The 24,177-nt window shown below is 36.4% G+C and overlaps 1 protein-coding gene across 1 annotated transcript in view; it reads left to right on the forward strand.

The window, feature by feature from the left end:
* The window catches only part of LOC104625029 (calcium-activated potassium channel subunit alpha-1-like), a gene marked incomplete at its 3' end in the record, with an annotated part of 300,418 nt that extends 277,677 nt beyond the window's left edge, over positions 1 to 22,741 (forward strand). Inside the window, exons 9-13 of the mRNA XM_010292549.1 lie at positions 1,387 to 1,557; positions 3,201 to 3,292; positions 17,580 to 17,690; positions 21,109 to 21,214; positions 22,659 to 22,741. Of these exons, the coding sequence (XP_010290851.1) occupies positions 1,387 to 1,557; positions 3,201 to 3,292; positions 17,580 to 17,690; positions 21,109 to 21,214; positions 22,659 to 22,741 (563 nt within the window). The remainder of the gene's footprint in view (positions 1 to 1,386; positions 1,558 to 3,200; positions 3,293 to 17,579; positions 17,691 to 21,108; positions 21,215 to 22,658) is intronic.
* Between the last annotated feature and the right edge of the window lie 1,436 nt (positions 22,742 to 24,177).

Genomic DNA, 24,177 nt, shown 5'->3' on the forward strand with positions numbered 1-24,177 from the left:
ATTGCTAACATTCCGGGTAGCAATTTTTTCAAGATGATTTCCGTCTCTTTTGTTTTTAAATATCAAATTTTTGGTGTAGCTTTCAGTCACTGGTAACATGGGTTTTTGTGGTAGGTTTTTATTCCACGCTTAACGATACCTGAAAAATGTCAGATAGTTAGTATAGGTGTACATATGAGTCCATAAATCTGAATATGCATATGTATGACAGGTATATGTCAATTGTGTATTTTAAACATTTTAAACTAATGGTTTTTACTGATTTGTTTGGTAAATATAATTAAATGTGTGTTTGTGTTTGTCCTTTAAGTACATTTTAGGAGTAACTTAGATTGAGGAAAATTTGAAGATGCTAGTAGTATTAAGTTATTTGGGAATGGTTTTAGACTAATATTATAATTTCATGATATTGATGTTAATAAAATCCAGAGCAATTTAATTGACTTCACTTGAATTACTTTGAGCTGCATCCAGCCATATATGATTAAATTCTGAATGTTTATCTTCCTCTCGTACCAGAGAGTCGTTCATTTTAACTCTCATAAAGATGCACCAAAATTTTGGATGTTTTTGTTTATGACATACTTCTCATTCACGGATGACCAACTTTTTACACTCCGCTGGGCAAATATAACATTTTTATCATAGAAACATTGACTTTTTCTATTTTTGAACATCAACAAAAAGCTTTTTAAAATTACATCAGGAGGGAGGGAATGCTATTTTCTAGGCCTTGGATTTTGGTTTGGGGTTTTTTGGTTTGGGGTTTTTTTTTTTTTTTTTACTTTTCAGCAGAACCTTCTCTTTTCTACTACAGAAATCCTCAAACTTCAAACTTTTTACTGTGGAACAAATTTTAGAGGACATGCTCCTTTCCCACTGATAAATTTATAACTTTATCACATAGAGTAGCTGGCTTCTTGGAAAAGTAATAGCATAGCACTGAACGTGTCACTAATGCCTTTAATAGCTACATAATGCTTTAAAACAAAAACATTAAGTCGTATGCTTGCATTACAAGTAACATTCACTCTGAAAAAGTTCTGAGCAAATTGCTATCAAATGAACTCACCTAGCTACACTAATAAGTTATATTATTTACTGCTGAATGGAAAAGATACTTTCCATCAATAGTATGAGTGGCAAGGCTATGCATATTGGCAAAAGAACTGTAATGCTGTAATTGGGACAGGCTTAGGTTCTCTATTTGTTCAAAATAAATCACAGGAAAGGATCCAGAGTTTATATTATATTCCAAATTAATATATATCAATTTATATACATATAAATAATATATACATGCACACATGCATGCACACGCATATATCAGTAGAGTTAATTTGTGGTACAACTCTAATTCATTATATGCTTTCTTGTACATTTTAGGTGGAGAACTCAGGGGATCCATGGGAAAACTTCCAAAATAATCAACCGCTAACATATTGGGAATGTGTTTATTTACTGATGGTTACAATGTCCACTGTTGGCTATGGAGATGTTTATGCAAAAACAACCCTTGGTCGCCTTTTCATGGTTTTTTTCATCCTTGGGGGACTGGTAAAAACTCTTTATTATTATTACAGCTATCTTAATACCTGATTCTGTATATTTTAATGCTGTAATTAAAGAAATAATCTCCGGTTTAGTGAATTAAAATTAATTGTAGAACTTTTAAATATGTTTAATATATTCCATTTGTTTTTCTATCGATAAATACTTTGGCAGAGCTTGTCAAATTAGTCCAGTTTAGTAGAGTCAGAATTTCTGTAATCTGTTTAAATGAGTAATGCATGTGAATACATGAAGTGCCTTAATACTTCAGCTTATAATGTGTAGTCCTTTACTTTTTAGTGACTGACTGTAGTGCATTTTTTTGAGGCTGCTATTGATAGTTAAAGGCACTTTGCGGTTTCAGAAGTCCTACCCACCCTCCTGTGTCCCTTCCCAGAATTCCAACAAACACTGTGGCTTTGGACTGCCTTAAAGAGCAGCTTGCCTGATCCAGATGATGGCAAACCACATTCTCTTTAATTTCAAACATCCTTTCATGTCACGTAGCACAATTTTAACTCACAATTTATTGCATGGCCATAACCAATATCCTTTTATATCAGCAAATTCTCTTGTTCTTTGTCCTGTACTGTACAGAGCACCAAAGTTACTAATTGTCTTATGTCAACCCTTCTATTATCTATCAATGTTAGTAATATTATAGGACCTGTTGCAATGTTGTCCTTTAAAACACCAATGTTTATTTTAATACTTGCACTGTGCAAGGTAAGTGCTTTATGGATGACTCTCAATATATATTGTGCACATACATACATATGTATATTGTTACTTTACTCTCATATATTGATTTGTCATATACGTACATCTTACAGAGGTGATATGTATATGACTAGTGTTATGAATGGCATATATGAGACACACAGAGATACATATATATGAGCATAAATACATGCATTCCCATCTAAGTTTATTCATATATGAAGACAAAGACCATGCCAACTGGCAGTAGCTCTTCTAAGTATCCAGCCACAAGGAAGATGTTTGTTGGACAAAACATGGCAGAATAATTTTTGTTTTCTCCTCAAAACTTTTTTTCTATCATGTGTTACTCCAATTCTTTTAAAAACATAAACTTTTGGAAAAGTTTTGGGGTTTTTTTTGGGGGGTGACCTTTTTGTTTCTTGTTAGGGGAATAACCCCTGATTCCACCTTTTTTTGTCTTCTTTTGAATCTCTAATCATGGAGGAAAAAAGTCTGTCTTGAAAAATGGAAATGTAACAGTAATGATAATACTTATTTTTGGGGGTTTTTTTGCAGTGGAGCTTGGATAGGTTTTTTCCCCTCCCCTCTTCAGGAAGAATTAGATATAACTGTATTTTATGATTAGATACCAGTTTGAATTAATTTTGTTCTTGTTTTGTTTTGTGTGTCTATTTTTCCTCTTTTGACCATTTTCTTAATTTATAAGAGGTGCACCTTCTCCAAGACCAACTTTTACATTGAGCCTTCTTGTTTTGTTTGATAAGAACTTTTACATTTTTTATATTTTCTTTTTAAACAACTTCACGGATCTAATTCTTTTGCATTTTCAGATCTTAAAGATATATATCTTCTGAAAATATTCATCATCCCCCTTTCTTTGGCCTCTCTTTTTAGTCTTTTCTTCTGTCTCCTATTCTTCTTCTTAGGCCATGTTTGCCAGCTACGTCCCTGAAATCATAGAGTTAATAGGAAACCGCAAGAAATATGGTGGTTCCTATAGTGCGGTTAGTGGAAGAAAGTAAGTATCCCAAGAGGCTCTGCTGCCTCTGCTGCAGTAGAACACTCTCTGCATGCCATTTTCTTTTTTTTTTGTTTGTTTTTGTTTCATGCATGTAGGCAATGTTTGCTCGCTACGTGCCAGAAATTGCTGCTCTCATCCTTAATCGGAAGAAATACGGCGGGACTTTTAACTCAACCCGAGGCAGAAAGTAAGTCAAAAAAGACCAGGTGTGGTTGTGTGACTTCAAAGAGCCCCTGAAGGTGGTAATAGCTGACTCACAGCTTATAAGGCTGCATGCCTTGACATCAGATGTTACCACTGGAGAATTGTCACACAAATTAGAGACCTGGGCTATGCTACGGTACAAGTCACAACATTTAGTCCCTAGTTCAAGACAACCTGGGTACCACTAAGACTTCACTGACGTATCTTGTAAAAAATGCTGCTATTGCATGTGCAGCTAACTTCTGGAAGAAGGTTTATTAGTCACTTCACCATTTTGGGCATCAGATTATCATGCGGTCATCTCTTAACTAAGTGACAATGATAATTCACATGATTTTCAAACACCTCAGTTTTTTAGAAAACTTGGGTTTACTGGAGTGCAAAATATGAGATTTATGTTGATTGACTTGTTTCATTAGACTGACTATGTTGCAAGTCTGATAGTGCTGTTTCTCATTGTTCAAACAGCAGATTCAGATCTCATGCAGCTCTTACTATATTCATATGAATATTGCAAACACTAATGATTTTTAGGATCTATGACCAGGGATTTCAAAGTTATTCTCTTCCACACACCATATAAAACCAACCCTGGGAAAAACAAGTAGTAGCCTTAGTATCAACATAGTGTGGGGAAAAAAAAAACCAACATAAAAAAATACTACTTTTACCTGGTAGAAAAAGTTAAATTTTATTGGACTGCATTAGCTCATTACATTTCTATTGCAAGCCTGCTCGTTTTCTTGACCAAATTAAAACCAGCTCTTAGTGGCATTCCCAGCATCTAGACATGCTGGGATGTAGCCTTTAATGAACTAGATGTATTTGGCCATATAGTAGTTTCTCCTTTATATTACTTGTAGTGTTTCCATCTTTTGTTTCATTACAGATCATTGTGACATTCACTGATAGAGATATATTTACCCTAAAAGACTAGTCATACAGAATCCTTTCCATATAACATAAAGAAGGTACTGCAAGCAAGACGTCTACTTAATTGTCTGTCTCCTTACTTTAAGAAGATATGTTTTTTACTTTATTCCTTTCAAATCATCACCCATGCATCATTTTATAAATGAGGGTTATGGTTTTATCAAGTTGCTTCTCCTCTCTGTGGAGCAGAAAGACTGTAAATGTCCCACAGAGCTAATTCTGGAGTACTGTTTTACCTCACTGGGTAGATAAATCAAAGTTCTTTCTTTAGATACAGTTTATACTCTTGTATGTTCAGTAATACTCAAGTAATTAGATGACACAGTTGAAAACTTCAGTACTTTCTTTTTTTAAGATACCCGCAATACCCTCAAAGTTTTGGAGTTTTTTTACTGTAAACACTAACGTTGGAAACTTGCATCATAATTCACTTATCCAGATTAACAAAATGCCTTAAGGTATTTCTGAGATAGAGTAGTATCGTTAATTTCCCGAAACATTTGTGACAGAGGCCTACTGAGTTTCATATTTTTATTCATACCTGGTTTCTTAGAGAGACATTTTTCTAACACAGAACTTACACTTCTGTTTTTGAGGCTCCAAAGGAGTTACAGCAGAAGGGAATATGGTTAAAATCTATTTTACATACAGAATTTTAGTATCCTCCCTTCTACATTGTCACTAGTACCCAGCATTGCTCAGATGTCTCTAAACTTGGACCTGATCTTCAGGCAGAACCCCACATCCTGAAAAGCTCAACTCCAGATTAAAGGCTTCCGCTAGCTTTGGGGCGTGCTTAATTTTATTTTCACCCTCTCTTTTTGTCTTTATTTATATGCACTTTCTGTTGTCAATGCTTTCTCTGCTGATCTCTGTTGCCCATATAACTTGTCATTTGAAACTCAGCTCTGTCATCAGCATACAAACTGTTCAATTTACTTTATGCATTGTTTTCTGGTTCAGTTATTAATTCCGAAGTAAAGATGTCCTTTGCCCATGTGGGTCTTTCATCAGAGAATCTAAGCTTGGGAACCGCACACTAAAAAGCCATTAGCACCCCTTGTTTGATGTTGCTTTTGCAGTCAGTAGAACAAGATTGATGAAATGTTATGTTTGGCCAAAATTTAAGTTTTCATTTGGAATTCAGTGTTGAGAGACTGGATTGTCAGAACCAGTAAGTTTTCCTTTGCTTGGGATATGGGCATGTGGTAGTAATTAGCAATATAAGGTCTTTAGTTGAGCAACCAAGTATAGATTCTGGCAGCAAATATAATGAAAAACTACAGTTGTTCTAGGCCTAACGTCAGAAAGTTTCCAGATAAAATTAAATACATGTACAAAATGAAAGCAGCTAAATTTTGTTGAAAGATGTAGTTTGTTCTTAAAATAGCAAATGTATATACCTTCTAACTTTCTCCAAAATAGATAAATACATGGAATCTGCATTGTAGCATTTTTATATATATATATTTATACATGTTGCCTCATGAACTATGTCTGTGGAATAACATGCTTCTATAAGATTATTAAACATTTAGGTGGCAAGTTAAAATTAACATATGATTATGTATGCTTTGAGGATTGCATTACATAGCTTTCATATTAAAGGAGAGCCTCGCTATAGAATTTTAACTATCAAAGCAGCTAGAATGTATGCATAAAAATTATTTCCACAAACTCCACTTACTAAAGAAGAGAAACAACCAATGCACCAGCAAACTTGATCTCACACTTGATTTTGCTTTTCAGCCAATAAAGTCCCCAAAGGACTCATAAACTATATAGGAATCATTTTGCACAATAAAGAAGCTTACTTCTCTCTTAGATGGGACACATACATACAGAGTTTGGAAACAGAGGGAGTTTGTAGGCAGTATGCAATTATCACTGGGTAAATTTGCTAGATATTAGGTACTTTTGTTAGAAAAGTCCATGGGGAATTTTAAATTTAATTTATAATCTCTGCTTTGTAATATATTCCTGTAATAAGACTTCTAAGGTCTCATACAACACAAAGCAGGAATTTTATTATAGCTTTTGATTGAATTCTCACCTGTTAAGTAAAAAGAAGTACTCACTGTTGCATATATACCAAAATGCATACCAATATATCTGTACAAAATGTGACTGAGACCAAATATACACATTTTATGGAAAGTAGGGTAATGACTTTGGCATAATTACATCCTAGTGCAAAAAAAAAAAAATTAAGTTACAAAAAAAGGTAACAATCCTTGTCTTGGATTTCAGGTTTGTAAGCAGAGATCTGCTCTATATGTAATGAGATTACTGCTAAACAGCGGTTTTGCTACTTCTACAGATCAGCTCGTCAGAAGACTCTGTAATATTTTTTACTATGTGCCCTGATAGACTGGAATCAGATGGTCAGTAGACAAGAAAAACTGGCCTTCTTGGTTCAGTTATACTTGGAACGAACAAACAATTGCTTCTTGCTATAGTCATCACTAAATACAAATGATACAGACAAAACCAGACTGTAGTTACAAAGACAGAAAATAGTTGATATTAATATATATGAATAAGATGTAACGGAGAAATAAAATTCAGGCATGAGAAGCAATCTGGACTGTAAAAAACATTATTTTCTGATACTGCTAAGAGGTATCTTAGGGTAACGGTGACGTGGCTTCCAATATTTTCCACATTGAGTCCTGCACAGTTTTTCTGTTCTTTCGCATGAGCAATTCAGTCGCTACTGTTTCTCCTTCCTGTGCGTTTCCCTGGATGAATTCTGTAGTACATGATTTTATGTTTTGGGAAATACTTTTTGCAAAGCAGGTATTGCACGTAATATTCTTTACATATTAGCCGATGTTCTGCTAATTTCTGTTGAAGTAGGTAACAATGTAACTTACTTTCTCTGTAGAACAGTTGGCATATTTTTATTATTAATAGATTAGTAACTACCTGACAGAATTTTTGGGAGATTTAATGGAGTTAATTTTATGTTTTTTGAAGATGAGAAATGCTTTTAAAATGCAAAGTAGGCAAATTGATAATGAAGATTAACTCTTACTAATTGCTTCATGATGAAGTTTTAATGTCATCAAGTCCAACCATCAACCCAACACCACCATGCCCACTAAACAGTGTCCTGAAGTGCCACGTCCACACCTTTTTTGAACACTTCCAGAGATGGCGCCTCCACCACCTCCCTGGGCAGCCTGGTCCAATGCCTGACCACCCTCTCGGGGAAGAAATTTTTCCTAATATCCAATCTAACCCTCCCCTGGCGCAACTTGAGGCCATTTCCTCTTGTCCTATCGCTAGTTACTTGGGAGAAGAGACCAACACCCTTGTCGCCACAACCCCCTTTCAGGTAGTTGGAGAGAGCGATAAGGTCTCCCCTCAGCCTCCTCTTCTCCAGACTGAACAACCCCAGTCCCCTCAGCCACTCCTCATAAGACTTGTGCTCCAGACCCCGCACCAGCTTCGTTGCCCTTCTCTGGACACGCTCCAGCACCTCAATGTCCTTCTTGTAGTGAGGGGCCCAAAACGGAACACAGGATTCGAGGTGCAGCCTCACCAGTGCCGAGTACAGGGGCACGATCTCTTCCCTACTCCTGCTGGCCACACTATTGCTGATACAGGCCAGGACGCTGTGGGCCTTCTTGGCCACCTGGGCACACTGCCGGCTCATGTTCAGCTGACAGTATACAGCTTGACTATTAATGGTATTTCCTCTCAGCCATTTTTCTTAATAATTTTGAGAGCAGCAGCTGGTTCCCTACACCCTGTCTACATTTAGCTCTTTTTCAGGCTTTTGGTTTGACTTACTCTGTTTAGGCTCTTTCTGTAACCTCTCTGTAGAACTCGTGAGTTAGTATTCAAGGGATCATTTTACAGTGATATTTTCAAAGTGAAGTACCATAGATGGATGAAAAGGTATCTGCCACGCTGTCACCATAGCTTATAGATTATTGGTTTTAGAATGTAACAATAAGCCTACAGGTTGGTTAAAGATCCAGATCTGATTTACCCCCACTAATATATAATTAACCTTTTATTCTGCATTTACTAATTTATTTGAGAATCAAGATGGTTCTTATTCAGTTGTTTCATTTCTGTATTCATGTGTTCGTATGATCAGACTGGATTTTAATTCTGTGAAATATTTTCCAGTTGAAAACATTAGCTTACTGTACATCAGCCTGCACGAAGCTCTAGAAAACATGTGGAAAGAACATTTGTAACCTGATGGACTGAAAGAGAGACTGGATAACTTAGTAATTTTTTTCAGTCTTTCCTCGACATTGAATTACTGACTATTAATTCCTTGGACTAAATTCTGTTTGCCTCTTTCATGCAAAACCTCTATTAAATCCAATGGAAACTCTCTGTGAGGGCAGCAAGCAGAACACAGCTTCACATGAATAGATATTGGGAGAGAGAAGGATTATTATTATCTTTTATACATGTATGCATATATATAAACTGTTTATCTCAATAGTAAATATTTATGCTAAATTTTGTTATATTTTTCCAAATAATAAAAAAAAATCTAGCCACGTTACTGTAGTTAATATATAAGATTAATAATTGTGTTTTAATGAAATCACAGTTCTTTACTGTATAAGCTATTAAAACCTCTTGTTTCTCTTCTCTCATGATCTGCTGTGCTTCCCAGAGGTTTCTTCAGATTTCCTAAGTTTACAAGCCATAAATTAGCAAATCATCAACATATCAACGGGGAGAATCATCTGTTAGAGATTCCTTCCAGAAGGAAATGTGGGATTCAATAACTAAACTTCACAGGGAAAAGTAAAAACTGTAGACAGATAGATACGGTAAACAGAAAGACAAACAGATAATTTAAGTTGACAGACCATCTTGGACTCATTAGACATTTGAATTTGATTAAAAATTAGAAAAAAAAATTTAAGGCTTATCCAAATTCTTTGGCAAAGGTCCATTTGCTGCAGTAATGAGAGGCATAGCTCCCAAGAAAGTGACATTAGATTATTATATTAAATAATTTGATACAATACGTAAGGTATTATTTTCCAGTGGGATGAGAATGGAATAAGAGAATGTCACATGGATTGTATTATGATCCCCAGGGGGGTGTCTATTTCCCATCTGCTAGCCATTCTTCTAATCCCACTGTTTCAAATGAAGTCGCACTTAGTGATAATCTAATGAGTGTTAAATAGTCTGACAGATAGAACTAATAGGACAACCTTTTTTTTTCAATTTTGCACGCTTATTAAACTATATCCATTCTTATGAAAGCAAGAAAGAAAATGTGGGAAGTGACATATAACAACATTGTGACTCAAAAAATATGTATTCTAGGTCTGAAATTGTGTTTCATTCCTACAGTAACAGCGCTAATTTTTAGTTTTTTAGTTAGGATTGTAAAATTTCAACTTTCCTTTCTCTCTGCATGGACTTAAAAAAAAACTATTGGGTTTGGCATCAAAATAGCAGTTGTTGCTGTCTAAATTTTGACCCAAGGAAGACTGATTCTGGTTTATAAATATGCTGACCTACGATATTCTACAAAACATATAGGCCATGACTGTAAGTGTGGACATTCCAGGGAGTGCAATGTGAGATGGCAGAAGTGGTGAATTCATCAGCAAATTTTAGTGAATGATGACTTCTTGTTTTCACTTGGGTTCTGTTGCAGAAAATCAGTCATGATATTTTGGGGTGATTTCAATGGAAAGAAATGCATTGGCTCTGGTCATGAATGAAATATTCAAAAATCCTATCTCCTGCACTGCTCACAAAGGATTTAATTATTTTTGACTCATTGAGCATTTAAGAAATGCAGAAGGCAATTTGGAACATAGAAAGCAATTTATTTAAGGGAAAATATTTTCAATTGATTTCCGAAGTGAGAAGATTTCCCTTGGGAGACAGTCCTGAAGGACAAAGGGGCCCAGGAAGGCTGGACAGCCTTCAAGAAGGAAATTGTGTGTGATGTCTGCTGCACAAAATAGTACAAGAAGGAAGTCCGGGGTTTGGAGGGATTAGAACGGTAGATTAAGGTCTATTTGCAACTGAGGTTCTAGTGCTGGAGATGCGGTTCACTTCTGCATTTTACTGTAAGCTTTCTAGTATGGACTCCTTGTGCATGCCGTAACATTTAACAATTTTTACTTCTATTTATACTAAATTGTTCACTTATTTCTTAAGGTGATATAGGTGTATTGTGTCTAAATGTTGTGGTAGTTTTTATGAAAGGAGAAATACTCTAGATAATAATACCATCAAGACTGAATGAAAGGATGAATATTCATCCTTTGCTTTAACCTACAGTGGAAGCCTCTTAACTAATCCAGACCCTGGAAGAAACAAATCACTGTGCTTTCTTCTTATTATTGCAGTTTCAGAGCTCTTCATCAAGCAAAGAATATTAACTTTTATTTCTTAACTTGCTTTATAGACAAGCATTGTGCAATTCCTTAGATCGTAAAAATCTAAGATAAACTCATTTAGCTGTAACTGAGCAAGGAAGTTGAAATAAAAAAAGCAGCTCACAGTGAATCACTTATGATAGCATGCTATTGCAAACAGACTTAGATGCAAACTCTAATGGGCAGTTTAAACAAAGGACTATACTATTTATCCAAGATTCAAGTATCTGAAATGAGCTCTATCAGCCTGTTCTCTAGTAGAAATCTCACTTAGGTGTACGTAAAAAATGTCAGGGCCTGTGTAAGTGAATTCTTCTGTATTATTTCTGTGTGCTTCAGCAACAATTTCTAATATTTAAATATTGCCAGTGACACACTACCAATATTCACCGAGAAAGACTGAAACTTTGATTTGTATAAGCACACTTGATATAGTTTCATAGCTGTCATAATTCACAACTAATCAGGGTCTTGTGTGTGACTGTGTGTTTGTCACACATTACCAATTTTATGTTTAAGAGAGTTTGAAATTATTCCTTCTTGATTCTTAATTTTACTTACTTATATTGGTCACAAAGTAAATTAATACCTGCATCAGAGGTAACTTTCAAATGCCTGACATTCATGGTTTCTCATATATGTTAATCTGATGTATGATCCAGTGCTGTTCCACAGATCTGTATTGTATACCATCTACTGAATGTAGCTCTTTGAGTGTTTTCTGGTATTAGCTAATTCCTTTTTCTTTACTCACAATATAAGGGAGATTCCAAAGAGCGTGAAACCTGTTGGAAAGAACAGGTAGTTTCTGTCAGAATTAATCACAGCAGCTTCGGTACAGGCTGCATGAATTCACTCTGGTTCTTAAATACTTGGCAGCTGAAGCTATCGGGTCCAATTTACAGAAATTAACGGAACCTCAGACATGTTCTCACATACTGCAATCACATCTCCAGTCACAGTGTAGTCATATTCTTTTATACATTTAATGTTGATACATACTTGAAAGTCAGTGCTTTTGGCTTCTCAGTAACTTCAACACTTGAAATTTTTAATCCCTCAGGAGTAGAGAGAATAATGAAAATCTACTTTCTAACAAACAGTTGAAGGAGAACAAATGTTAAAATAAAGTTTCTGGGATGTTACACACTTGGCAGACAATTTGCTATATCCTTGAATATTTTTTACTTATCTCCTCTGTACTGGAAGATTTGTAGAGCCTGATTTGAGAATCAGAGTGAGAAAATAGGTTACAGTTGAATTTTTAAAAAAATATTGTATCTTGATTTCAGAGTATTTTGTGCTCTGTCTTCACAGATATGAATGACTAATGCAAAAAGGCAAGTTTGGGAGTAACACTTTTTAGCTTCATACCTGCCAGAGTTATTTTTTAAAAACCAACCTGGTCTGTCTTTTTTTTTGGTCCAGAAGTGTCCATTCTAGGTGAGCGATTCTCAGTCTTTGCTTTTGTAATATATGCAATCATAGGCAAGCTTTTTTAATGGTTAAAATATAACATGTTGTTCTGGCTCGCTATACACAGGGGCTAAATAAGTGCTGCTTAGAGCACCATCCTTGGGTTCAAGTCTTCTGTGAAAAAAGAGAAAAATGTGAAACCATGACTGTACAGCACCTATTACTCTGTATTAATCTGAGAGGGGACTTACATTAAAATAAGGCATGTGTTTAACCGAATAAGAGAGAGACACATAAGCACATGCATAAAGTTTTCACTTAATTGAACTGAATTAATTGAATCTTGAGCAATGTTAGGTAAATCATGAAAAGCACAAGCAGCTAGAAATGTGCTGTAAACTGCTATATTTAAAGAATGCATACCACTAATAGATAAACAAGAAGACCATAAGACCATATGCACAGTCTCTGTTGACATTTACTGACTCTTCTTAAGAAGAAAAAGTGACTAAGACCCATCTTTTGTTGAGGAAAACCAGTTAGATTTTGCAAGAACCTGTTTACTTCACCCACAGCATCCCGCTACTGGTATAGAAAGAAAGAATTTAGATGGCTAATAGATGAACGCATGATCAGAACACTAAGCAGAAAGACCATAAAGAGATTTCTGCATATGTGTTTAATATAAATATTATAGTTTTATAGAGACATCTAGATCAATATGCGCCACACTTCATTTAGTTACTTGACAAGTGCACACCATGTATTCAACTGAATGCTGAGCAGAATTATGTATTTATTAACTTTGATTTATTATGCCAGACTAGTTAGAATGAGTTTTTTTCAAGTTCTTTATACTTGTTCCAATAAAACGGATATAATTTCTTTCAAAATAAACATGCAAAAGATTTGCCTTTTGTATTCTGTCCTCTGAAGGAAGAACCATGCAAAGGTCCTTTTTGAAGAATCCTATTCAGAGTGGATCTGTTTTCATTTACAGTGCTGTTTACATGGATTAAGTGTGTGTTCTCAATTATTTCATGTCGGAATTCTAGATGTTTTAGCTTTTCCTTATTTCATTTTTTGCTTCCTGAAAGTGCTTGTATCTGTGGTAACTTTGGAGCTTTTATCACCATTCTTTTTTACTTTATAAGAAGCTAGTCTATTTTTAGCAAATGCATCATTATGTCAATACTTGAGTGGAAAAAAATTTAGGCACTGTAGAGAATTTCAACTGTGTAGAATCACAGTTGAAATCAACTGTGTAGAACTGTACTAATTTTTTTTGTTTTAAACTGGCTAATTTGATCACTGTAATTAATTTTGAGAATGATAAGTACATATGGGAGAGAATGGATCAGTCTGGCCTTTTTGACAGAATATGGCTCCTGGTAAGCTTTTGATTCTCTGTAAAAGAATCTTTTTGCAGTGTCACAGTCGTGTAATGTGGATTCCCACTGGTATATTAAACCAATTAAACCAGTGTCACCTGTGATACATGATACCAATGACAACTATTACTTAACAGAAACCTTAGTCCCCCTGAATATTTATCAGCAATATAAAGGTCTGAATTCCTGAATTGTAGTTTTCAGTATTGTAAGGGAATTTCTAAATTTCATTTTAAAAATGAAAAAAAAAATTGGAAATCATAATAATTTATCTGAATACTGTATTATTTTTGAAGTTTTTCATAAACAAAAGCTTAATGCAGAGGTTAGACTTTTCTGTTGTCCCCACAATAATTAGTATAATATTTTCCTACTGACCAACTCTGTCTGAAAGCAAAAGATACCCAGTATGTTGGCTTTACTTAAAGTCTTGGTGCATGGAAAAAAATGGGTGTTACATGGGAAAGGAATGGTTATTGGGACAAACAGTGGAAGTTATAAATCTTCAGATCATATAGAGGACAGATTGGAACAATATAAGCTTTCCAAGTTTTCTTAAATAATGTACCTAATAACTCTCTCTGGGCAAGTAGGAAATCTGTTTTTAATTTCTTCTACTTCTAAGTAAAAATATAATTTATGTTACTGGGACATTTTTTGTGGAAATTTTCAAGCAAAAATTAATGCAAGTATCTCATCAGAAAACATTGTTTGAAAGCCAGGAATTTTTGTTGCAATCACTGCTCAGGATGCTGTCTTGCACTATTTAAGAATAGCAAAGAAGAGAGGAATAGATCACATCCAGACCCAAACCAGAGTGCTAAAATGAAACCATGGTGCAGATGCCTTCTGAACTTCCAAAAGAATCAGTCGTGATGCTCAAATGCAGGAGTAGTTGACATCCAAATGTTTTAATTTCACTGGAGCAGATTGATACGAAACCCTACTGAATGAGAATCTTAACAGGTTTGAATTATTGTACCAAATGCACCGGCTTTTAGCAGGAAACTTTTGGAGTAGATAACCTCTGGACATCTTTTCCCACCTGAATTATCTTATAATCTTATGATCCTATGAAAATTTTTTATGCAGTAGAGTAATTTGGGTTGCACACTCTGTCTAGATTGTAGTTTTTCTCTCAGTTTACCCATATTTTCAAAATGTGGACTCTAATTAATGACAGAAAAGAACCCATATGAAGTGAAATCTCCCAGGGAGGAAGTCAGTTTTCTGCACAGGAATGCAGTGCAGTACAAGAGCGTTCAGGAAGAGACCCTGGTAAATCTAACAGCACAGGATCGGCAACGAGAAATTATTTCTATTATTTGTTATATCTATTAAAATAATGCATTAACTATGCAAATGGAAAGTTTAATTTCTTAATTTGTAATAGATGAAAACATTTAGAAAAATAATACCTGTAGTTTAAAATTAGTCATCTTAGAAAATGTGTACAGACAGTATAAGGTATGTAAGTGAATATTTTTAGCTGCTGTTTATCATTTTCTTTGGCCTATGCGGTTTTTGATGCTAGATGGTTTTACACTCAGGAAAAGTGCTGAACACCACTAGACAGCTAGAACTTCCCAATATGTTAGTGTATAAAACACAGTCCGTTCAGAATTTAGATCTAGTAAACTACTAAGATTTTAAACATCTCTTCAGAATCTGAACTTTCCTGAGGTTTTCCATTTACATTGATTTATTGGATGGAGATTCATCCATTTCATGGGGAGTGAATCTTAATGCTTGAAATAATATTTTACCCTTCTGTGTTGAAGATTATTATCCTAACTGTGAGTGCAGTAACACATGCACACATGGTGCTGGCAGCGCAGGCAACTGCCCACTAGGGAAACTGAGGAAGAGTGCTTCTGAAGCGGGGAATATAGGCATGCTTTTATCCACTACAGAGGCTGCTGCAAAGTCTGCCAAGCTGCCAAAGATCCCAGAGGAATCCTCTTAAGGACACTTTGCACCAAAAAAGGATGAGCTAATATATTTTATGTCTTGTTTTCTGATATTGTGCTTACCACCTCATAAAACAGGAAAGGTCTAACTCAGGGAGTTTTGTGGTTTTAAGTGTTTGCAGCCTGAGAACTCACTGCTCTGTGCACTTACTGCACCAAAAACTTAGGTTAAAATTGAGCAAAATCTTACTGGAGCCAAAGCAGACACCCTGGATAACTAGTTTAGCAATAGGAATTCATAGTATTGAGTCCTATGTTCAATACAAACCAGCATGATCAGTCTCTTATATAAACATATATTCCTTGCCTGTTAAAAAGAAGGAAACCATTGAAATTTTTGACTGCTATTTCTAAAATTACATCTGAGTCCTGCTGATGTCACTAAAGACTCATGCAAAAGGAGTGTTTGAGTTTATTATATTTCTAAATAAGGCATTAAAAGTGTGTTATGCCATTTATAAAAGTAGTAGTAGTAGAACAATATCATAAAGTGTGCCGGACAGGTATAACAGTTTAGTGTGTTTGGCTGTTTTAGTGGCCATCTGAACCGGTGGTGGTATTCACTGTGTGATTGATATTACTGATTTATTCTTTGTTCTGCATAATTATCCATTTTCCAATGAGTTCTATGCACTTTTCACACACATTTCATCAAGCATCAAATTATGAAGCAAGAACACACTCCTATTATAGCCCATTACATAAGGGATCATTGCTGCCACCTCTTATTTGTTGTTTCCAGCCAATGAGGTTTCTGAGTTACTGAGTTTTCCACAGAACAATTATGAAGTAGGTGAAACTTGGTTGGTCTGCTTGTTACCCGTGGAATGACTTTGCTTCACGTTTGGCAGTTCAAGTGCCAAATAATGAAATTGTGTGTTTGTAGCGTTTGTGCATAGCCTATGTAACTGTAATGAAATTGACTTTCTGTTAGTTCAGGAATTGTATCGATACCACCTTGTCTGTCTTCCTGACTTCTGTGAGCAATGTGGTAATTGGAACTGTTAGCAACAGACATACCAAAATCACCATCTGTCTTAAACCCATGACAGTAATGGAAGCCAAGGTTGAGTTTATTCCATGAAGGAAATTGTGAGACAATGCAAGATATTCTAATCACAAATTTTTGGAGTTTGCTTTAAAATAATAAAGGAGCAAAGATGCCTTAAGTCAGGAAGAGTGCAATTTCCTAGGCTTTTTCTTCAGCCTCTCGGAATTTAACAATGTGGAATTCAAGAATGGGTATGTAGGTATATATTGTGCTTCCATCTTGCATGGTCAGATACATCTATTAATAGAAATGTGGAGCAGTAGAAACATTTGTGATATCACAGTCTGTGCAAACTTTGATTTTCTAAGCAATCCATTGCGATAGTGCAAAAAATAATGATTTCTTATTGTAAAGTACTCTCCTTGTAGGAGTTATGTTAGGAAAAAGATTTCTTTTTTACTGCTTATGGCCTATAATTGGCAAGCTTTGCACTGCCTTCATTGGCGTTAAGTGTCTGCTTTCAACATAGAAAAGTATTGAATCATTTTAGGGAGATTTGCTGTCTCATTGTGTCATAAACCAAAAATTTAAACAGTAAATCTCGGTAGAGGAGGTAAAGATGTGGAGACAGATGTGTAAAATAAAGAACTTTGAATAATGCATAAAATAAAGAATTTGAAAGGGACTGGTTAATACAGTGTATAAACATATATATATAAATGATGCCACTTACTGTTAAATGTGTAATACAACTTGGCCAAATGGTTTGTTAATAGTGGTCTTTTCAAGTGAGAGTATATATGTATTTGCAGTTGCAAAGCACCTTTTGGAACTGATGTTTTCCTTCCCTGACTTCATGGAAGAGGATCTAGAGAAACATCAAGAAGAGACTAATACTCTTTTTTGGGCAATAAATTCTAATTTCCTTCTTTGCTTTATTCCTTCCTCGTTTTATCTTCTTTGAAAGATTAACTCTGTTTTTTTCTGTAACAGGCACATAGTTGTCTGTGGTCACATAACACTTGAAAGTGTGTCCAACTTCCTGAAGGACTTCCTGCACAAGGATAGGGATGATGTCAACGTAGAAATCGTCTTTCTGCATAAGTGAGTAATCTTTCAAGAAGAGACTTATCTGTTACCAAACCTCATTAAATTAAGCCATATCTTTTTGGGGAAGATGCAGGATCTTTTCATCTCCAAATAACTGTATAATTAAAGTTTGCAATAACTTTTGTTAACAATGTATTTTGAAAAAAAGAGTTGTTTTCTGCAATTTTTTTATAATCCGTTGCTAAGCATAGGTGTTTCAAGCAGACAGACTTCAAACCCAATCATGTCAATTGTGAGGTAAATAGCTGAACAGATAGTTGACATGAGAATAAAATTATGAAATAAAAAATACTGAAATTCTAATAAATGGGTGCAAGAATTTTCTTTAGTGGCAAATATTTCTAGTGAAACTAGCAAAAAATCATAAGATCAGTAAAATTAGTGAAAAATACTGTATGTAATATGACCTTATGCTCTCTGAAAATATATTTTCATCTTTGCTTTCACTAGGAAAAAATGCTGATTTCATACTGCAAAATATTTATAAAAAGAAAAATGTAGGTGCAGATGTAGAATCATAGAATCATTTAGGTTGGAAAAGACCTTTAAGACCATGAAGTCCAATCATTAACCTAGCACTGCCAAATCCACCGCTAAACCATGTCCCTAAGCACCACATCTACATGTCTTTTAAACACTTCCAGGGATGGTGACTTAACCACTTACCTGGGAGCCTGTTCCGATGCTTGGAAACCCTTTTGGTAAAGAAATTTTTCCTAATATCCAATCTAAAACTCTCCTGGAGCAACTTGAGACTCTTCTTGTCCTATCGCTTGTTACTTGAGAGATGAGACCAACACCCACCTCATTACAACCTCCTTTAATGTAGCTGTGGAGAGTAGTGTCTCCCCTCCTTTTTTCCAGACTAAGCAATCCCAGTTCCCTCAGCCACTCCTCATAAGACTTATTCTCCAGACCCTTGACCAGCTTCGTTGACATTCTTTGGACAGGTTCCAGCACCTCAATGTTTTTTTGTAGTGAGTGGCCTAAAACTGAACATGTTATTCAAGGTGTGGCCTCACCAGTGCCACTCACTTCCCTACTCCTGCTTTCCCTTTTTGCTGGGCACACTATTGCTGAAACAGACCAGGACATTGTTGGCCGCCTTGGCCACCTGGGCACACTGCTGGCTCCTGTTCAGCTGGCTGCAGACCAGCACCCCCAGGTCCTTTTCTGCCAGGCAGCAGAACCACTCCTCCCCAAGCCTGTAGCCTTGCATGGGGTTGTTGTGACCGAAGTGCAGGACCCAGTGCTTAGCTTTGTTGAACCTCATACAGCTGGCCTCAGCCAATTGATCCAGCCTGTCCAGATCCCTCTGTAGAGCTTTCCTACCCTCAATCAGATCAACACTGCCACTCAACTTGGTGTCATCTGCAAACTTACTGAGGGTGCACTCGATCCCCTTGTCCAGATCATTGATGAAGATATTAAACAGAGCTGGCCCCAATACTGAGCCCTGGGGAACACCACTTGTGACTGGCCGCCATCTCATTTTAACTCTGTTCACCTTTGGGTCCAACCATCCAGCCAGTTTTTTTACCCAGTGAGGAGTACACACATCCAAGCCATGAGCAGACAGTTTCTCCAGGAGAATGCTGTGGGAGACGGTGTCAAAGGCTTTACTGAAGTCTAGGTAGACAACATCCACAGCCTTTCTCTCATCCGCTAGGCGAGTCACCTTGTCATAGAAGGAGATCAAATTAGTCAAACAGGACCTGCCTTTCATAAATCCATGCCAACTGGGCCTGATCACCTGCTTGTCCTGTACATTCCATATGATGGTCAGCTGCTCCATAACCTTCCTTTGCACCATGGTCAGACTGAGAGGCCTGTAGTTCCCCAGATCTTCCTTCTGGCCCTTCTTATGTATGGGCATCACGTTTGTTAACTTCGCGTCAGTTGGGACCTCCCTAGTTAGCCAGGACTGCTGATAAAGGGTTGAAAGTTGCTTGGTGAGCACTGCCACCAGCTCCCTCAGTAGAAGCTCTGTCAGCTTCCTCATTGAGTTTTAATATAAATGAGATGCATTACTTTGCAGATACAGTGAAGGCAGAAAAGAAATTCTTGTCACAGTGATAATTAGTACTGCTCTTCTAACTGTATATACATATAGTATGTATACATACACATAGTCTCTTTCATTTTTCTGATGTGGGGTTTGGAAAGCTGTCTTAAGGTGGTTGCTGTTTGTTGCAGACTCTGCATTGCCTGTAGTATGACACCATATAGGCATGCCTGCTGCTAGAAATGTCCATGTGCTAGAGAGAGAGGCAGTATGAAAGGTCTTTTCTGCTCTGGAATAGAATCTGTTTAGAAGTGTTGCAAGCCATGAACGAGTAATATTTTTGCATTTGGCAGCAAGTTCTGTACTTTCCTTGTCAAGGAAAATTACTAAAAAGGAAGCTGAAAATCTAAGAATCGGCAGCACTTGCACAATTCTTTCCTCTAGTCCTTTCAAATTGAACTAAAGATGATATCCTCAGGTAACTACATTGTTTGTTTCCCCTCCCTAAGTAATAACAAGAATTGACTGTCAGAGGAAAGCAGAGATCTAGATTTCCGCGGTGAAAATACATGGTGATAGGAATCAGGGAACTGCATATGCACTTGAAGAGAGTTTATCGCCTGGCTACTTGTTTGTGCTTGCTTTCTTCTGTACCTTCACAAACAAATATTTGCATATATCTATTTTATTTTCATATTGAATTTAACATCTGGCATGACAAAGATCTCATATACTTACTATGTAGCTATTAAATGCCTTCTGTTTTAATGAGTGGCATCAGAAAAGGTATCTATGAGGTCGGTGCCACATTATATAATAGTGATCCATTTAATTTTTTTTGTTTATGGCAAAATGAAATGACACAGCAAGTCGCAGCATAATTATGTTTGTTTTAATTGTAGCTCATACAGGCCACAGGGTTCCATATAGGGTTCCATTTCTAGCCGTTAGTGATTTTGCATTGAGCTTTCTTATTGTTGCAATCAGAAATTTGACAATGCAATCACCAATTGCAAACAATCGCGATCACCAATTTGACAATGGTGGGGACATGCAAAGGATGATTATCCTACTGGGCAATTTCTGAGGAGAATGCTGTGTGGGGAAGTTTTCAGATGTTTGCACCAATTCTCGATTCGCATCTGTGAGAAGGGGACAAATGATGAACGTGCAGAGTAGCACAATGAAGTGGGCCAGAAGCTCTGTAAATAGAAGTAAGGAAGCAAAAGCAGTATAGAAGTTCTCTTATAAGTACCGCACATTGTTTCCACACCACAGGAAAAGCATCAACAGGACTCTGAACACCTAAAATAACTAAATGGGCTGGTTTGCAAATGAAGGAAACGGGGCAGTTACGGAAGTTGAGTTCTCATTTGCTCTTGTGTTTTCTTCCTCTTCCCAATGCAGTATCTCCCCTAACCTTGAGCTGGAAGCTCTTTTTAAACGACACTTCACTCAGGTGGAATTTTATCAGGGTTCAGTCCTTAATCCCCATGACCTGGCGAGAGTGAAGGTAACAGCTCTGTTGTTCTGTTTTCCTGCTAATTGACTTTTTTTTAAAGTACTTATTGCATTATTTTGAAAAAAACAGTAAAGCTTCTCTTCATGTAACCCCAAAAGATTGCTTTTCCATCTCGATTAGCTTGCCTGATAAATTATTATATCTATCATTATAAACCTTGATTTCTCTGTATCTTTAGATCTTCAAAGCTGCAGTAAACCTATGACTTAAGATACATTGTCTGCCATTCCATTGATCTCTTTATGAATTTTTCATTGGGGTTTAGTTCAAGACTCTATTTTACATTAACATTTGATATAATAGAACATTGTCTTACAGTAAATGCTTAAAATGCTATTGTCTTACCTTCATCAGAACAATTAGAAAATAATTTTTCACCTGTCAAACCCATTTTCTATTGTCTAGAATCCTGGGGAAAAAAAAAAAAGATATTTGGTAGCTAAAATGAGATGGTTTTATTGTCTAGAATTCTCTGTGGTAAATTGTTTTGTACTCAAAGGAAAGCATGAAGCTTAAATGAAAAAAAAGTGGCAAGCTGTCAGATACAGCATTAACTCTTTTATGTTTCTAGGTTGGGGTTTTTTTGTTGTTGTTTTGGTTTGTTTTTTGGGGGTTTTTTTGGTTGTTTTTTAATGGAATCTAAACTGGCTATTTAAGCCATTAAGCCAATAATATTTTAGTGCAATGCTAACACTTTCTGGCGTATTAATCATGTCCTTTGTTCATTTTGGCTGCAGAAATTGCTTCGCTGTTTGTAGCCCACCACAACAGTGTTTCAGTTCATCAGAACAAAATGTTATAATTATGACCATAAAATTGTGTCTTGGTATTTTATGTTCTGTATGGCACCCTTCTTTGTCTTGGTATACACTGAAAAATACTTTTGTCATCTGCTTTGAGTTAAATAGAGCTAAGATTTGCATGAACATAGAGGTCTTGCGAACAGATCAGTTCTCTTCCTCATGCTTTCTAGAACTGGCGTTCCGACTCTAAATCATCAGTTCAGCTGCCTCTTCCTGTCTCTAATAGGAAGGGACTTAAATTCCCAAACAAAGCTGCAGGACTTGTGGGAGCACTGTACTGATGTAACAGGAACTTTCTATGGATTTAGGGGTCAACATTTCAGTATCTGGTTACAAATTATATGTCCATTAACACCTTCATGCCTTAGCTGATACAACGTAAGAGTCAATGGTTGAACTGCTGACTTGGGCTGAGGCTTTTAAGCAAGTTTCAAGAAGTTGCTTTGTGTACAGGAGAACTGCTATCATGACTGATGTTGTCACGTTAGCCTTGTAATGTTTTTGATTAGTAGTATTAAGAACTGACGTTCACACTCATGATGGCAGTGTTGGATTCCCTAATACTTTATGATGAAAGAAGAGCTGGAAAGAGGGATTGCTATTTATGTTTGCTTTTTTCTTTGGTGTCTCAGATAGAGTCAGCAGATGCGTGCCTAATCCTTGCCAATAAATACTGCGCTGACCCAGATGCTGAAGATGCCTCCAATATTATGAGGTAAACTCAATAGTTTTTAATAGGGTTTTTTTTGTTCTTAACACTGATTAGCTAACTTCTGGTATCCAGATAGGCTATAACCACACACAGCTTCATTGTTGATCTGTTGCACTTGAAGAACATTGCAGGAGATTTTTGGGGGACAAGTTACAAGGTTGTCTTAAAAGTTCAGAGATGAGGATACCCTAAATTCCTGCCTAAACTGTTTTAATTTAGCTGCGTTAGAGTGTGTCAAAAGAGACATTTGGAGCACAAGCTTTGATACTCGTAGTGTTTTTGCAGGAACTAGGGTTGAAGTATTCATAGCTGAACGCGGTCCCAATAGAAATGTGAGGAAAGGGAGCGAAGTTATATGTTGCAACAGTATTATCTGAGTGCATGTGCTGCATGGACTGGTGTTAATGACGGGACAGAAGGACCCTTAATCACTTCACACCTCATTGCTTCTTGGTATTATCTGGTTCTACAAGTATTTATGCTGCTTGGGGGAAAGCAAAGTACACACTTCATGATGGTAATGATATAGTTGTCTCCTAGCTCCATCCTCTTTTTTTACACTGAAGACCAAACATTGCTTAACTTGATTGACAAGGCACTTAGCCCATTAGGGACCACCAGATCTTGTCCTGCTTTCCTCCTTTTATTCTCTGGAAGAAGAAGATGAAAGTCAGTCAGTAGATGGCAGCTAGAATTTCAACAAAGCTAAGCTGTAAGATTTTTTGTGTTTTGTTCATACAACTCTAGTTTTAATGAGAACACTCTATCCTTTTAAAAAATAAAATGTTAATGATTTGTTAAAAATTCTCTAACATAGAATTGGCCAGTGTTATGAACCAGTTTTACTGGCCTGTCAGATGTTTGCATGATGTGAATACAAGGGGAGAAATAAAAAAAAAAAGTTAAAAAAAAATTGCTCTTCTAGAAGACATTCACTGGGTGCAAAAGATTTGACTGTCTGTGGGAGGTAGAAGGCTTAAATATGCTTAATTTAATTTTCCAAACATGCTTTTGAGTTTCATTGCAAGAAACTATTTTGACGTTAATCATGTAAATACATTAATCACAGAATCACTAAGGTTGGAAAAGGCTTTTAAGATCATGAAGTCCAACCATCAACCCAACACCATCATGCCCACTAAGCCATCTCCTGAAGTGCCACGTGTACATGTTTTTTGAACACTTCCAGCGATGGTGACTGCACCACCTCCCTGGGCAGCCTGTTCCAGTGTTTGACCACCCTCTCAGTAAAGACATTTTTCCTAATATTTCAGGTAATTGTAGAGAGCGATAAGGTCTCCCCTCAGCCTCCTCCAGACTGAACAACCCCAGTTCCCTCAGCCACTCCTCATAGGACTTATTCTCTAGACCCCCTCATCATCATCATGCCCTTCTCTGGACATGTTCTAGCAACCCAATGTCCTTCTTGTAGTGAGGGG

Source organism: Phaethon lepturus, unplaced genomic scaffold, assembly GCF_000687285.1.
Source record: "Phaethon lepturus isolate BGI_N335 unplaced genomic scaffold, ASM68728v1 scaffold838, whole genome shotgun sequence".
NCBI lineage: Eukaryota > Metazoa > Chordata > Aves > Phaethontiformes > Phaethontidae > Phaethon > Phaethon lepturus.